Source organism: Ornithodoros turicata, chromosome 1 (assembly GCF_037126465.1).
Source record: "Ornithodoros turicata isolate Travis chromosome 1, ASM3712646v1, whole genome shotgun sequence".
Lineage (NCBI taxonomy): Eukaryota > Metazoa > Arthropoda > Arachnida > Ixodida > Argasidae > Ornithodoros > Ornithodoros turicata.
The window spans coordinates 42,202,757-42,220,858 of record NC_088201.1 but is presented as its reverse complement, the minus strand read 5'-3'; the positions used below and the strand labels follow the sequence as shown (position 1 = coordinate 42,220,858).

The following is an 18,102-nucleotide window of genomic DNA, read 5'->3' as shown; positions in this document are numbered from 1 at the left end:
AGCTTATTTCTACGAAGTATACGAGTGCACCACATCGGCTAATGCCACATCCCTGAGAGTGGCCAGCAGTTACGAGGCCACCTTTGCAAATCTAAATGTACGCGTTTTGCTGCAAGGTTATCCGATAAGGTCAATTACCGAGGTCGAAAGAAGTTACAAAACGACACACGGAAACCGCGATCGTGTTGTTTGAAAACGTTCTGGCGAGCGCGGCCGTTTTTATCGTCACGTGCATGTTGACGTTTGCAATGGCGTGTGAACAGGACCTGTGCAGAATGCATTGCGTTCGCCTGGTACGCTATCGTCTATGGACCGATATATGGTGGGACACCTATCACTCCTACCAGCGGCTGCCCATGCGGCAGACGGCGATTCATTTACAGCACTACAGCCGCTGAAAGCATGCCTACGATTGGCGGGGCTCCGAATGACTGCGTCACGGAAATTGGCGATCACACCAAAGGGGACGACAGCAACGGAATCCAAAAGCCGACTCTGACAACGCTCTAGGAAACGTTCGCACCATTGTTCCGTGACCGTAAAAAGTGCACTGCCGAGAGAACTTGGGAAAACGACCCACAGAGTAAAGGATCAACAGTGGTCAATGAAGAAACCACGGAGAGAAAATCCCAAGTATGGTGCTTTCAAAACGAGCACGCCCGCATCCAGCACTTCGACGAGTTAACATATCGATTCTACACATTAGAAAGCGTTCCTTCCACTGGAAAGGCCAGGACAATCCACCAGAGCGCATACGTGCGACTGCAGAGGCGAAACTGCACGGGCTTCGGTTCCAGGTGCTGCCGCACCTGCCATACTCCATGATAGGGCTCCTTCTGACGTCATCAACGCGACGGAAGCATTTTTCAACAACAAACAGGTCGACCTACAGGGAGGGCATAGAAGCACCGCTAGACTGCCATGGCAGTGCGACCACTTTTTAAGAAACCCTGGCATGAGCCCGAGCAACCGAGGGAGAACCCAACACAGACACGAGTGGCTTCCACCATCCATCTGGCGTACCAACATCAAAAGCAAGAAGGAAACGTCTTACTCCATCACGCCTCCTCCCTCGCTGAATGTCGACGCAATCATTCAGCAGCTACCAGCTACGAATGGTCGACTAGAATTAACCGATCAAGGACAAAAAATGGGGAGTTGGCAGTATCGATTCTTTCGGAGGCCACTGCATGCAATCTAGAGAGAATGTCAGCCCGGAATTCTGGACGGAGTCGTAGCGGACGGCCTCCTCGATATGTAGTTCATTTATGCAAATCTCATTTTACTTGTGCGACACTGAGACCGTACGAACATCTTGTTGGACGAAACAAGGTATAGCCTTGTGCGCGTGCGTGCCCAGAAATTGCACTTTGTAAGAGAGTCAGGGTTCTCCATAAAAAGCGCCGTATTTTTCTGGAAAAGTAGTAAAGACCCCTCAATATTTTCTTTAAAAGAAAGCACTCTGTAGTTGCCAAGGCTTCCCCAAGACACTCCCCGTGTCGAAATGAATGAACAGCGTCGCCACCATGCGGCTACTCCGTGAACTGCCTTTAGTGGGGATGCGCGGCTTGAGCCGGTGCTTTCGCTGTGGTCATCGCGCTCGAAAACGTGCTTGGAAGGCTCAATTTCTGGACATTTGTGCTTTTAAAATCGCTTCAAAATGAGTGAAAATGACTTGGTGGAAAACTTTTTTGAACTTTTCTAGTTCTCTGCACCAGCGTGCTTAGCAGGGAAGAAAACTACAGAACGTGCATATGTTCCAGTATGCGGATTCCACTCGGCCTTTGCTATGTTATATTTGTCACTGCGGTTCTGTGTGTCAAACAAAATACAGCATTGACCTTAGCTCTTGGTACAACAGTTTTTTTTTTATTAAAAGTATAAAACTATGTCACAGTTATTTGTAGAATGGTTTCTGTGCTAGCTGTTCTAAGTTACTTCACAATGCTCAGTTATGATATTCTGCACGCGCTAGATACAAGTCGTATCGAATGTATTCATATATGGAATATATGAATGCATTAATATATATATTTATGACACGGGTGTTTTTAAATGTGTGAATATTAAGCTTTCATCTCATTTCATCTAACCGTATGACAGACTAGACTTTTATCTTTCACATACGTAATCATTGGAACGCACGCATTCAAGGTAAAATGCAATCACCACCCCTGAACGTAATATGTAAAACACGTGTGTTTTGGGGGGTATGAAGCACGTGTGCAACAGCGTGTTTCAGAATATATACCTGCCGCTGGAACAAAAACTTAGTTTATATGTAGTTATTACCTGACCGGTAGCACCCCAAAGTCAAGTCCACCACAAAGGTGTGGTCATCTCGTAACATATTTTAGCACCATTTAGTGAATGCCCGCCCAGGAGACGAATCAAACCTCGAACCTCTCCCGTACTCGCTCGACGCAAAATTGCAAAAATTGTAGCGAGGGGCTTCAATACTTACTGGGCTATTCTGCCCTTATGTTACATTCTTGCACATTTGTACATTTAGATTCACTGTTGTTGTTGATTAGTACATTGTACATTTAGATCAGCGGAGACAGGAATTTTGAGTGAGTCTTTTTTTTTATCCTTCTCTCGACGTAAGATAAAAAGGTACAGGGAAGGACAGCAATACACAAACGACGAATAAATATTCGAGCGAGAGCAGCAAAAGACAAACAAAATCACGCTTGGAACAAAGGAGGCAGTGTTTCCCTTCAAAAGCACGCAGGATATTTTCTTTTCACAACTTCGCGACTTGAGCGTTTCGCAGTGCAGCAATATTTGTCAACTTTCACACCTTATCAGCGTTCTAAGTATCGCATTTCAACACATCCGCAATACGCGAGGCACTGACAGCAGCATTTCATCCAGAAACACTGCGACATCTGCGTAGAACAGCCAGAGCCTGCTGCGTCCGATCATGCCGTATCCCCACTAGGGCATCCGTCGCAGCGCCACCTACAGTTCGATCGCGAGGCGAATAAGTACTTGACGTGCTTAGGCACCTCAGAGGAACTGTAAAGTGAACGGCAAATCTGTAACTTGGATGCTTCGGGTACGTAATAGTTCAGCTGTGTATCGAGTATTTTTCAGCAATCGCATTTTAAAGATTGCTGTGCAAAGCAAGCTAGCGAACTCCAAAAGCGCCCCAACCCTAAGGCGACTGACGCGCCACCTATTGAGAACTAGACGATACATCAGACGAGATGGTGCGTTTCTCACGAGTGCACTAAGCATTTCGTTGCGAATGTGCACGGTTTGCGTATTCCGGAACACAAGAACGCAAACTACACATTCGTTTAAATAACTTGTATGCGAGGTTTTGCAAAGAGCAGCGATACAGCGAGCAGACGACCCAGGGACGCGGAGAGAGAGAAAGGCCAATAGATGGCGTAGATCATCTCGCAGGCACGAAACTCGGACGTTACAACCGTTAACAGTTTAACTGCTGTTCTTCAAAAAAGTCGTGGTAATTAGTAACCTGTCTGAAATGCGTTACGTTGTACTTCAATATCACGTGATATCTGTCCGCCAATCCGGGGCGGACTCCAACTTGGTTCTTTGCGAACGTTGAAGGTTGCCACCTTTCAGTTTCTAAAAGTGTTCAAAATTAGTGAGAAAAGGATGAAGAACTGAGAGGTGATGACTTCCGTGTGTGATCACTGATCACACAGCCAAGCTCTGCATGACGGTACCTTGTAACGTTCTGGTTGTATTTCACTTTGCAGTTCCTTTAAAGCATAAGCGACGGAATCTCAAAAATTATCTATTCGATAGCCTGGGCCCTCAGTACTCTCGCGTTGCGTAGCCAATTGTCTCAATTGGGCCGAGTTTTTTTTTTTAAGAAAATTAAAAATTACGGCCAACATTGCGTGCGGACAACACTGGGTCTAAAACGAAATAAGTTGGCTATATATGCATCGGCTACAGAGCCATCAGAAGCAGCAAGTCAACGTCAGCAAGTCAGTCGGGAACACAGCGGCGAAAACAACGCCATTGTTGTAACTACCCTCAAGCGGGTGCTTTTCTCAAAACCGCCATCTTGTCGTGGTTATACGTCATAGGCAATGTCATTTTGAGGTCGTGTGACTGTTTACATGTAGTTTTAGCACTTGCCGACATATTCCCGTTGGCAGAAAGTCAAGAGATGAACGTATTTTGCCAGCGTAAACTATACGGTGCTTCTTCCGCAACATGGTATCCCATTTCTCCTTAGTTGAAGTACATCACATCGGCTCGTGTGTCTTAACGCGAGGTCGTCATCACATCTTTGGAAGACGTCAACAGTACGAGCCCTCATGTACAGAACTGCGCGTTTGACTGCGAGATTGCCGGATAAAAATAATCGTGGAAATCGAAAAACGTCCAAAAGGGCGCACAGAAAGAGCAAACGCGTTGCTTACAAACGGTTTAGCCGCCGATGACGGGCGCGGCTACACCGTGGGCGCGGCCATCTTTAAGGTCACGTGTGCGGTGACGTTTGTTGTGACGTGTGACCTTGTCCTGTCCAGAATGCAGCGCGTTCGCCCAGCACGCTTTCGACTATGGAGCATTGGATAATAATAATTGGGTGTTTACGTCGCGAGACAACTGAGATCATGAGCGATGGAGCATTGGATGGCACCCCTGTGGTCGGGAACATATATCACCGTTGCATGGCGAATTTGATGGAAGATTTGACACCAGACGTCGCTTCGAGCGATTTCACCTCAATTTGCTAGCATATTAAAAAATATTACGCGTTCTCTGTCACATTTAGAGCTTGTTGCGCTGGGTTTACAAGCAACAATTCCGTTGAGCTACGCAATAACACGCTGTTCAACACAATCTGCATGTCTGCGGTACCTTTAACGTACCACTGGAGAAAAACGCATGAACACGGATGCAGACTAAACCCCGCAAGATGACGGCGGGAAGCACCCGGATGAATTCCGCGGATCGTAGGTCGGCGTCGAGGTAAGTTCGCGCGAACGAAAATCGCAGCGATGATGACAAAAGTTAACTGTACCTGGGCAGAGACGCTTACAGTTTGCTATGGACGTTTGATGCCACATTGTCCCAACACTGATGTCCCAATATAACGCGACACACGCGCATTCAACATGAAAGAGGTGAAGGCTGAGGTGCGGAGTTCGTATCCAACGACGTGGACAAAGTGCTCTATGCTGCTGCGTAGCGTGAATTCCCCTGCACAGGCGTACAATCCTGGAGAGCGCTCCGCCACAATTATGCGAGTAGAAATCAGAGCTGCTGCTGTTTTACGGCACAAGAGCAACTAAGGGCAAATAGTGCCACGAAACTCGATTTTGTTTGTATGTTCTGTATTTTACCTAATATTCGTACAATCCGTGCTGACTTCAGACTAATAGGGTCTTATGTGTCAGTGACTTGAAGAGAACTGTGACCCTCGGATGTTTTCTCGCTCGACACAGTGCATATTTCTGCGGACGCCCACGCATGACCGCTGTTATTAGCTCCTCATTGAGTGAGATAAACAGGAAGCAGTGGTGGTTACTAACTACTTATTACGATCGTGTGCCACGTGTACAACGGCGTGCGACGAGAAACGGTGCCATAGAAGAGCGTGGAGGGGAGAGAGAGACGCGGGAAGTGCACGACGCTATGGGTAACTTCTGGCATTTCCTGCTGATATCTGATCCCGCGCTACTTCAAAATTGGGGCTGTCCCTAATATTTTCCATAAGCGCAATTTTCAGCAGATACGAGGACTTGGGGCAATATCAATCAAGTCCTTTTCTACGAATTTGGGGGCAGAAGCCGATCAAACTCGTCCGAATCCCATGGCTCCGGGAACAGCCGACCCGCCAAAGCAAACCAAGCAACCTGAGGGCGACAGACAACATGAAGCGAGAATACCGGCATGAAGTCCCACTGTACCCACAACTTGAGGGCTACATGTGCTCCCGTCATTTGAAACTTTTCTGCCGCCTCGACAATGCACAACAGAGACGGCTATTCGTCACTGTGGGACCACAGTTAAGACGTACTAATTTCTACGTGTTCATTGCCGAAAGCGAAGGTTTTCGTGCCTTCTACAGAGTAAGAGTAAACAGAGAAAATGGCGCCAATATACTGGGCGATGTCACCTACGGAAACCGCTAATATCGAGCACGTTTGAATCAAACCCGAGAAACACTGGCCAATTTAAAAGGGAGACCACGGGCTAGAATAAGGCAGCAGTAATTCCGGGATGTCCTTTTCACTATTCCATCGCACCTATTCTCCCGCTTTTGTGTATATAATCAACATACGCGCTGACAAGAATTACCGACGATATCACTTCCTATCCCCAAATAAGAGTACGCTAGAAATCGCTCGTGATGACGAGAGACTTTTCGTTCTAGCGCGCGCAATCAACTCGCGTACGCGAGCAAATAGCGTGCGCACGCTGCGCAAACGCTAAACGCAAAGCCACGTTCGGAGAGCACACCAGATACTCCCTTGCGTACGCGAAGCGATGGCAGTACTGAAACACTAATTTCAGAATAACCCGAATTGTCAACTACCCTCAGCCCGGGGCTCAGGAAGATTTCGTTCCCTCCCAGGTGGCGCTCCTGGTATCGAGCCTGTGAATGGAACGGCGTTCACGTGCGTCCATTATTCTCCGCAAAATCGAACGAAGCCCTCCTCCTTTTGGTCGAAGGACCACATTCCACGCACTTTCTGAGAATTAATTCTTCCGGCCGGCGGCGCATCCGTGGCCCAAGGCAAACCTTGTTTACCAGATACGGCAGCTCACACTATAGTGGCAATGAACCAGTTTACGTATTGCACCATCGAATGCGGAAAGGGGGCTGCTATATTTGCGGTTGGGAGTCGAATAAGCGGCAAATTATACTGAAGTGCGCAAAACAAGGGACGGCGAGCAGCACTAAAATACGAATGCGAACAGGCAACTGTGATATACAGTAAATGTTTCGACGTCTTTCAATATGCAAAAAGAGTTTTTTTTTTTTTTCGTAAACAAACGCCCTTTATTATTCCGCATGCTCAACTGAAAGGTGTAACAACAGTGTGGGGGAAGGTGTTTGCAAAACCCCCAACCGAAACGATGTTTAAAATGGAATTGAGCCCCCTGAAATTGTGTTTTCCGTTGAATATGCCCCTTGAAACGGTGCTTTTTGTAGAATACACACCATTTCGTTAAAGGGTAGTTTACAAAACGCCCTTCTGTATGGTGGAAAACTTATATCACAAAAGTGTGCCATAGGACGGAACATTTACACCCGAAAGGTACCACAAAAAATTTACCGTGGATGTATCACAATCGCTGCATATGGTAGCCTGCAAAAATCAAGGACGAAAATCGGTTTGACTGTTGAAGGCGTACAACCGACTCAGGATCTGGCCTCAGTTCAGCAAAATAAAGCGACGGGCGAGTTTTACAGCGAGAGCTGGAAAGCGAAGCGAGGCGGACGACTCGCTACCACAGGCTATCGCTTAGCTACAGCGCCTCTGTTCCCAAAGGTACTCGCGAGAAACGCTGGAGCAGAAGACCGTGTTCATCATGTCGTCCAAAATGCGTCTAGTTCCTCAGTCATCTCATATAATGCCATTCTAGATATTTTAAACTTTGTACACAATAAGAGACAGGCGCAAACGTGATTATGAAATATTCTTTCTTCAGTGCATATGTATCAAGCGCACAAATTTGTGCACGGATTTCTGTGTTCTGTAATGACAGTTTTTAATACTCTTTGCGTCTTTTGTGCTGGCCCTGGCACACCACGCGAGTCTTCACAACAGCACTGCTTACGTTTTTCATAAGTTTATCCAAATTTCCAAGCCTTTTATCGCCGGTTCTGCATCGGCCAGTTTCGTGTTTATTTGCTGCGACATTGGGTCCCCTAGCGGACTCTCGAGTGAATTTATTTGCACACAATTGTTTGCGTGAAATAGCCCAAAGCATGCAAAACTAATTTTGGTATAGCGCGGTCAAAATTATCGCAATTACTAGCTTCATTACAACTCCATGTGCCAGCATGCTCGTATGTTTTCGGCTTCTTTTGTTCATAAAGTCCGCCATCTTGGAAGCGAGAGCGAAAATATCTGGATGACGCAGATATCAGGGAGATGTGGAATTTACGCTCGCTTTGCCGATCTTTCACGCTCGCGCTGGGTGGCTCGCAGGTTTGGGAACAGACGAGCGAAGAGCGTGAGCGAGAAGCGTGGCACTTCCACGCTCTCGCGCCTCAAAATCGCTTGTTTGGGAACGTAGCTTTACGCGCAACTGCGGACGAGCCATAGTAAGCGATGACTGCACGCGATACATCGCAACACACCCCAAACTACAAAGCGTCATCCGGATAGCGTACGTAGCGAAAAGGTGTCGTTCTTCCCCAAATTGCTTAATTTCGCGGGGAAAGGGAGAGAATTGCAAGTATCTTTTTGTCTGTCAGCGTGCAGTGGCAAGGAGCTGTCATTCTACTATTACGAATTTATATTATACGTCGCATTCGATTCGTCGGTGTCCTCCGCTACGTTTTTTTGCTTGTTTTCGCTCAATGCCCCGGATGTTGGCCATCACGCACGCATGACCTTCTGGCGCAATTTCATTTGCGAAGTACTCATTGCACGCAACTCTGCGTATTTATCAGGCAGTGCTCGATAAGATGACGATATCGTAAGCTCCGCCCGCAGCTAGTCGAGAGGACAAACAGGTCGAAACTGCACCACTACGAGAAGGTCTCGTCTGCTGGAAGGAATCACCGTATTGCGTAAATTGTATTGCTTGGCGTAACACATCCTACAGTTGCGACATTCATACGCACCAAGCAGAAAGTCTCTTCCGACATGGCTGACACGAGGGTCACCCTCGTGCGGCTCCAGTTTTATGTCACATCGAAACTTCCGACGTCAACTAGGGCAATGAGGACAGCAGGGTACCCTCATGAGCTTCGGTCTTTCTTGCAACTAACAAGCAGCAGACAGCGGAACTAACGGCCAATTCCGCTGGTCGTTTTTAGTGCAACACAGTGTAGTGTAGAAACGAAGGGAACGACCAATGAAAGGCGACTCACGCAGCACTGAAACGACCAGCGTAACATGCACACTCAAGCAGACTTATACGCAACTGAAATAGTCTAGGGGTTCTACGGGAACTTTACGTAGGGAAAGGATTTCCCCTCGTTTTCCCTCTCCCAAATGCACGATTTGTGCACCCCTCCCCTCTGACTACGCCACTCAGATGCAGTCTATACTAACACAGTAAATAATTTGTAGCAGAGACATACATACTTTCATTTCATTTTTTTTTTCTGGAGACAAAAGATCAAGATACTTGGTCTGTCGTGGTTGGGCGCTACGCCACTTACATACTGCATACATTTCATCTCGGATATTCCGGGGTAGCCACGTCACTCTGCGGCGTAGCCTACAGAAGCGGGCGGCGCCTAGGCTAAAGCGCGAACCGCATGGCCCGAAAAGCGTCCGAATTCTTTCCGAACTGAATTCGGGACCGAACTTTTTATCTGGCCAAGCCAGATTTCTCTTCCGAAATGGGAAGTGACGCCAACCGAAAAAGTAGAAGCAACCAATCTAAGCTATCCAAGCCGGAAGGAGAACCATAGCAACGATGACGTAGCAATGGGGCTGACTGTTGCCGCGTGTGTGCGACTTCTACTCCTATGAATACAGGGATTATCTCATTGACCTGGATGGTTGAAAGGCGATGCTCCCCAAGGCCAGAAGTCTTCGGCCTAAATTCGGAGTGCATTTCGGTAGCATGCGGTGATGCACAGAAAAAAGTTCGGTCCCGATTTCGGTTCGGACAGTTTTTCGTGTTGGCCTGAACGGAATGTTGGTGATGTTCGGGGTCTGTGTCTGTCCAAGCCAGGGAGGAGGAGGAATAGTATAGAAGAACGTGTAGGGCTGGTTGGTACAATGCCATGAAGTAAGCGACAAGGGGACGCAGACGAACACACACCAAAGGAATAGTGTGTCAGAGTAATAGCGAGGAAGGACAGATTTCCTGAAGGACTGATTTCCGACACCTTGAGTGTGAAATAAATTTAGCTCCTCCGAGCAGAGCATCGTGTATCCGCGCGAGCGACATTATCGGGCGAGATGTCCGCAGAGGAGAGCATGCACTCAGAAGATATCGCGGAAAAATGTATCCGAACGATATCCTTTTTGTTTGTACATATACTCGTTTGACAGTAAATTCCACAAATTGTAACTTGATGGTATCATGAGAGTGACGAGCTACTTTTGTGAGTAGTATCCCACTCAAATACTGTTTTGCCTGGTACTCAGTAACTTAAATGCCTACAAGTACTTAGTATCTTTACAAGCCTGCACTCAGGCCAGTGTAACTTTTTCTGCGGTACCACCACCAGTGGAATTCGCCATAAGATGCTCCCATCTTCTGCAGAACACACTGAGTTCATCTTCAAAGTCACCGGGGGAACCTTTTAGTTTTAAGATTCTGCTGGAATCAGGGACTGTATGCAAGGAAGGCCAAACCGGCATATATCTTGCAAATGGAACAGCGTACTACAAATTGCGTACACCGTATAACCGAGACAATGTTTCTGAATTTAATCATTTCTTCCATTCAATTCAAAGAGAGAAAAACCAGCACCAGCAACGTGGCGATGGGCAGCTAACTCATCCTAGATGCCACATGGCAGCCTTGGAAGTGGAGTTCTACTTAGCTGGTAAAGTGATCGTAACATCTCCGAAAGGCTGGTGGGAGACAATGTGCGCTTCCCTGGAACGTGGCATCCCATTCCCTAATTCGAGTACTGGAATGTCGTTCTACGACATCTTCAGAGCGAAAAGGCGGGCAACTTCCCAGGTGGTCAGACGCGGGAACACTGCCTTTTCCTCCGAACATGTCCCTAGAAAATCCCAATTCTCTGATGGAGTTGGAAGGCCCTACCTACCTCTCGGGGTACAGAGAACTGTACCACGCTCAGCAGGACGCACTACGTGGGGATAAGCTGCATCATTGCACGTAGGTGTCCCGTCCCTCTAGCCCTTGTACACACCGCTGGGGGCATCTGGAGAGGAATTACCCACGCGAATAGGTACGCTATAGGTGCACCCCGACACAGCTTTAAATGAAAACCGCTTGTCTGCAACGGCTCGGCCAAGTATCCACTGACGAGTCACGCGGAGAAGTAAAATAACGGTGAACTTGCTCCCGAAATGACCCATCAGAATGGTCATACAGGCGTCCTGCAGGATTTTTTGTTCTTCCGAGCTCAATGAGAAACACGTAGATGAAAAATGGTTCCCCGAAAGAAAGAAGTTCCTTCACCTCCCCCGTCCTCCCTCACCCCGCGTGCCCTCCAGGGCGGTTCGTCCGTTCACACGCCTTTCTCCTCGCCGTTTTCTTTCTCTCATACACATTCCATGTAGTTGCCGCACGCTGAAAGGCAGCGCCCGCAAAAAAGAGGGAAAGAGACAGAAGGAGAAAGAAGGGCGAATGAGAACTGCGCCGCTGGGAGCGCATTCCAAAAACGTGGGGAGATGTTCAACACTGAGGACCCGGTGCGGCGTTAGCGAATCACCGAAAACTTCCCTGCCCTTCCGTTCGTTGCCGATATCCTACCAGAAAATATTGCTGGTAAAATATCGGGCGAAATGGAAGGCAAAGTGCTATTGCGAACCAGAGAAATAAGGCTACTACGAATCTGATACGCCTGTGTTCAACAGAAGGCGTTATTGACGTCACCTGTGTCGGTGCGCACACGCCCTGAAAGGCCAACACTGCATTCATGGCGTAAACATGTCCCCCAAATACGTCACACAGCGAATTCCAGAAGAATGCAATTGCAGTACTTGGCTCTTTCCCGCCAATATTCCTCCTCTCACCTTCCGGTCCCAATGGTAGCAGCCTTCCTCCTCGCCCGAATTGCTCAACAGTGTACCTCAACAGAAGGACCATCGAGCTGTACAGTGAAAGCCATGTTGAGGTCCCCCCCCTCACCGAAATGTCGTTTGCATTCCTCTCGCTTCGTCGCTGGCTAATAAAAGCTGCAAAACGTCGGATGGCTGATGGACGCGTTAGATGTGACCGATACACTAGAGAAAAATTATCTGCAAGGAACGGGAATCCCACACGCTAGCTGCGATCTGATATCCCCGTATTAAGCAAGATCAAAGGCTCACCGATATCCACAGTAGAGATCCGCGGGGAAGCTCCACAAAGCGGTCCAACGTAAGCGAGCATCCGAAGAGAAGCGCTATGGACGGCGGAACAGCTCCGGACGCCCCTCGTGTAAACACTAAGGCACACATAGCACGCCACCGCTGCCGGATCCGAGGGCGCACGGTCACTGTTCTCAAAGTCAGCACAGACTTGGGAGTCTCGCTAGCGATCGGAAAATCACCTCAAGGCGGGTGTACGACTTCGTCCAACCAAATGGATGGTGCTGAACTCTTCTCCTGAGAAATCAGGAAAAACACCAGCAGAATCCAAAGGACGGGCGTCAACAGCACGCAGTCCATGGCAGCGATGTCGTTGTTCGACTGCCTCTAGAGACGCGGGAACCTCCCTCCTTTCCCGCGCTTGCCTCGCCCTCCGATGTTGAACCCAATCATAAGCGCCACTCTCGACGCACCGCGCCACGTAGTAGGAGGCACGACAATCACTGCGCGGCCTCCCTTCGGAACGACGCACCGACCAAGACAGTGCATTGTCACGTAGTCTAGTTTCGCCCATTGCGAGGTAGCGGAATTCGAACACGATGGTCGCCACCGTGCAACCAGGACGTCCTCGGTCATCCGGTCCGAGTCATTCCGGCTCGGAGTAAAACGTTTTTCATTAGCTCATCTCCGGTAGAGGAGAAGCGGGAGGAATGGATGTTGGCAGAAAGGGCGCACGCGCACTCAGCAGCGAAGGATAACGGGAGGGGAGAAAAGGCAGCTAAAATTGTCGGGCCATCGCCGGTATCTCCTTCGCAAACAAAACGAAGCCTTTAGGTGTATTTACGATCGTTGAACAACATTCGCGAACCCACGAGAGGGGCACACACACTAATCTGTAACCTTCCCGTAAGAGAGAAAACCTCGCTCTGCACAAACGCAGTAAAACCAATAATGGACGTATGCGCTTTCGTGGTAGAGGAAATCATTTCGCGTGAACTTCGGTGTCGTGCATTCCTTATATGTGTGTGTATAAAACGTTGAGTGTCGAGCGAACGCAATATAAAATCTCCAAATTGTGTAGGGTGATGGCTTATCCTACCCCTCCTGTACGACTACCGAGCACGAAGAGGAACGTGATGAAGTACGGCTTAATAAACATATACCATTCACTGATAAACGGCAGAAAGCTTCCACAACAGCTCTCCGCAATGAACCAAGACCAGTGACGTTCCTTTCAAGGCCTGAATGGGATCACTCACTCACAGGAATGGGTGAGGAGGGGGCGAGTGAAATACTGGCACGACGGGGAACCCAAGAAGTGATATCGCCTCTTCCTGCCGATAAAACACGGAGTGTCGGAGGGAGAGAGAGAAAATTACTCGCTCTCAAGTGCTTTGGCCTTGAGAACACCCACGCGGTTTTTACGCGTCACCAGCGGCGATATCTCAGTATTCGCACCAGTGTAGCAGACAACGAGAAATGCCGTGACACATACAAAGAATGATACGAGGGAAAGTAGTCATCGAACCCATGAGTTGAGCTGTGGAGAGAGAAATTGGCCGTACATCCCAGTTGAAAATAATGTTATGAGACCCCTCTATCAACTGCTGCAGGGTGTTCAACGAACGAAGACTTAACCACAGCAACGGCAAAAATCAAGATATTTGCTTAGCAATATTACTTCTCACAATGGAAGACCTCTGGTGTAGTTAGCCTTACCATACTCTTCGACGAACTACCATCTGTCTAAGACTTCATGTTTCATTCTTGTTGATATAATTACCCAACAACGTAAAGTTAGACAATAGCGAGACAATAGTGCTGCAGTCAAACGCACAAGACCACCGTGAATCCACATTCAAAAATGGAAAGGGTGGCGGATGAACACAAATGCAGTTCTGCAACTGGGAGAGTACAGTCGTGTTCAACTTAAGGAGGAAAAGAAGTCTAGCCCACCAACTACATACACCGCCGGAGATAAGGAGATGCAATAGTGCACCTGAAGGAATACTGTAGCACCATCATGCGCCATCAGTAGGGGAGCGCATCTTCTGCTTCAGCATAGTGTCATGTGGCCTGTCTTAACAGCCAATGCGGAAGCAGAGTGAGTATGATGGATTATATTATCTGGCACAGCGAGAGAGCGTGACCTCTCTGCGTCCAGCCATCCTATCTGTGGCGCAGTAATATTTCAAGACCTGACAGACTAGATTTCTTTTCCTTCTTAAGTTGAACACGACTATACAAATGCATCAGCTCCCATTCCGCTCTCGAACCACAAACTTTACATGTAGACTCATACACTATATGCATAGCACAGGTGGACAAGCTGCAACGTGCATTAACTGCTGTCAATACCTGTTGGGGTTCATACGTAGAGCACGGAGCTTCCAACACACAAGACCAGCTTAATAACAGATAAAAAAATTATTAACCCGTCAGCCGACTGTGCCCTTCCACTCCAGTATTCGAGTGCAAGGTATTCGACAACATTGCTGCAGACCATGCTGCTTCACTGCATGTCATCAGTTTTGCCTCCCACTCATCCGTATGCATTGTTGTCTGTATGTGAACTGGTGCATCACTTTCACTTGCAAAGCTGCCGATGGTGTCCTGCCAGGTTTTATTTTTGGTCCACTTCATCAGTGTGTGCTTATGTACATACATATCAGTAAGAACGCTTCTTGTAAAGCAGCAATTGTACGCAGACAATATCAAGCCATATGTTACCGTCTGTTCTGTACCACGTGTGAATGTGTAAAATACTCTACTTAATCTCTCAGAAACGCTACCCAGCTGAAAAACTTGACTCTAGGCCTGTATCCTCTTCACACAAAGTCTCCCATCATTTATTCGTAAAAGTTACCGTGTGAATCATCTAGCTAAGGCTGTCTCAAAGCTTACTATCAAACTTGCAACCAGAGGCAAATCTTGAGGGGTTCGGATGTTTTGAACCCCCTCAATTTCTTTTGTCACAGAGTGCTTCAATTAGTTTTGGTGGTCTTAGGCAGTGTATATAGCATACTATCCAAGACTGGGCCCTCCCTTCGGAAAAATCCTTGACAAAAAAAACATGACAGACGGTCTACAGTGTGCATATCACCATGACCTGTATACTGGCGCCCTGTCAGACTGTTTTCAGAATAAAAGTGCAGTTTCACTTTGTCCTGCCACAAAATCTCTGGGCTACGTCTTAATTTACTCTGGAGAGTATGACAACGTTCCCTATGCCTATTAGTGTTCCTATGCTTCGCTTTACACTTGATTCTATGCCTATGCTGCACTACTGTACCATATCCCGGCATTACAGCATACGGCATACAAGCTCTTGGGCACGTCATACCAAACCACATTCTAGTGGCCTCTATCAAAGACTCTCCTGCCTGAACCTGACTCGACAGCAATTGAAGAGCAAAATATTGTACGCTGCACACAGGATTTAAAAACACAAGCATGCACACATCATGCTCAGCACACAAGTCAAACCTCCTCACTGGATATATCCTACACCCGACATTGCCTTGTTCAGAAACTGTCATTCTTGGTAAGGAGGCCATACACACTGTCAGGAATGCAATTTCTGTACAGAATCGTCAAACGCTGTACAGCAAACACTGGCCTCTATACTATATGGACTGCGTGTATGGAGTCTTAGGAGTGAAGCCACTTTCTAGTTACGGAAGTTTCTTCCAACTGATCAAAAACAGCAGGATGTCATATCCTGGTGTACCTATTGTCTGCGCCTAGAGTCACAAAATAAGCTTTGCATCAGAGTAGCGACACTGAGTTCCACAGGCGAGTAGGGAAGCCATTTTGTTTCCGCTCCACACCAGCACTATCCCCAGTTGAGGAGCATAGACAGCTAACATACCAATGCTCGCCATGGAGGTCGTGGGTTAGGGAAGCATGTGTGATTGTCGTGCAGCATTATCTATGTATTGCCCACGAGAGCATCCAGCTGGTCATGGTGAGCTGCTCTCAACAGGAGCAACATTTTGGAGCGCTCGAGAGATGGTATCATTAGGTGATGCTATCCTGGCACAGAAACTAAATAACCTCTCCTGCTCACCCGTATAACTTTTGTGTCCTACTCTGAAGCGAAACTTATTTAGTGACTCTAGCTGCACCTAGTTAGGAAGGGGCCCCGATATTTGTGAGTGACAGAGTCATCACCATCATGGCAGCAACAGCGTAAAAGCAATGAGCACCACACAAGCCCCGGAGTTCATTGGGCATTGTCGATGACTAACCATCTTCCATGAACTCCTTGACCCTGACTTGAATCCGGCCCTTGACCACCCAAAAGCCCTAATAAACCTCTCTCTCGCCCTTCAGCTCACCTACTGAATCGTTCCTTTATATCAACATCTCGTCTGGCTAAACGGGTACATCATCTGGACCACTGCTTGAGCCATCACCGGCCATCAGCAACCAAAAGGGCCACGTCGTCTTCCTGTTTATGCCTGACACTGCCAGATATTGATATTGCTCATATGCCTGATATTGCAACTTTCAGCAGCAACACTTTCGATGATGAGTGCAGTTGCATATCTCAATCTGGTGTTCCCTTCTACTCATGTGCTGTAAAGAGGGTCTGTTTTCGCTTCTCCGATACCCTGCCGCTGTATCTACACTCACATGTCATACTGATGGAGCAGATGATAAGTACTTCACCGAAGCCCATGCACTCGCACTTCCATCGAAAGGGTTGGCATTGCGCAAACCGAGCAATGCATGCTCCACATAGTATAGAGCTAAGTGGGTGCAAATATGAGAGATAGATCACACGAGACTCTACTATATATAACGCAAGCTTCCGCAAACTAGTTGCACTTACCGGTTTATCACAATGTCACTGTAGGCGTACCTCTCGAGTTTGGCTACAGGGTGCAGCTCCTCAGGGACCTCAGCCGGACATGATGGACTGCCAACAGTGACTCCATCATCATCCTCTCCACCACAACCTGGAGGTTCGTCTGCAGCCATCATGCCGTAGAGGAACCCCCCGACGCTTGCCACCCGCCAGCGGCGGCTCACGTCTGAAAGTGCAATACACAAATTGCCATTTTCCTTCAAATCTTGGGGATGCAATATTACGTGCAATATGTATTTTAGTATAGACCTACGTCAAATGTGTACGAAGGGTGTTCGACAAGTTCTAACCCCACGTATGATTCAATACAGTCACAGTACTGCAATGGTTGCGCACATATTGTGTCGTCCTACCGTGTCATAAACACCAGTCATACACAAGACTGCAAAGACAACATCCGAGGCAAATAACCGTATCAAGCACTGTGCCATGACCAAATTTTTAGCTAAGGAAGGAACAACGTACCAGTACTCATTAATGCACAAAAATATATATGAGGGCACTGCATCTTCACATGAGGCTGTCAAAAGATCAACAGCATTGTTTAAGTGTGGTAGGGAGTCACTCGAAGATGAAATGTGCCGCAAAGTGGAGGACATCGTTATGGATAATAGTGTATGACAATTCTTGTTTGCTTCAGAACTCGTTATTAGTACTAGGTCTGTGGAAACCACCTGGCACTAATGTTTTCTAATGTCAAAGGTCTCTTCACGATGAGTACCGAATATGCTGAAGCCCGAAATGAAGGATTACTGAGTGGAGTGTCATGTCAGTGGAGTGCTTCGTACGTGCATTTGGTGATTGGGGATGAAATGTCGATTTAGCACTGGGATCATGAGCAAGCGAGAAAGCACGACATGGGAATGTTACGATTCTCCACGAGGGCTATCTGCTGCTTTTGTGGAGTTTTTGGCTTTCCCAGCAGGTATTTTCTTTGGGAGGGTGCAAGAATTTGGGGGCATTAGAGGGGGGTGAGGGAAAATCCCCGTTCTCCACTACCTTGAATCAAGACAGCATCGGTATGAAAGGTCATGGCAACATTTTGGGACAAGGATGATGTGCCGCTCATTGATCACATTCATCATAAAACTACAACAACAGGACCAT

The 18,102-nt window shown here is 47.7% G+C and overlaps 1 protein-coding gene across 8 annotated transcripts in view; it reads right to left on the bottom strand.

Moving 5' to 3' along the window:
* The window catches only part of LOC135378104 (serine/threonine-protein phosphatase 4 regulatory subunit 1-like), a 66,591-nt gene that overhangs the window by 36,912 nt on the left and 11,577 nt on the right, over window positions 1-18,102 (bottom strand). For 7 of the 8 annotated variants that reach the window (XM_064610979.1, XM_064610982.1, XM_064610981.1 and 4 more), the window contains one exon: window positions 16,960-17,161. In XM_064610979.1, coding sequence (XP_064467049.1) covers window positions 16,960-17,161 — 202 coding nt within the window. Of the gene's footprint in view, window positions 1-12,143; window positions 12,493-16,959; window positions 17,162-18,102 lie in introns of those variants that run through there. The other variant, XM_064610984.1, reaches the window with a different exon arrangement.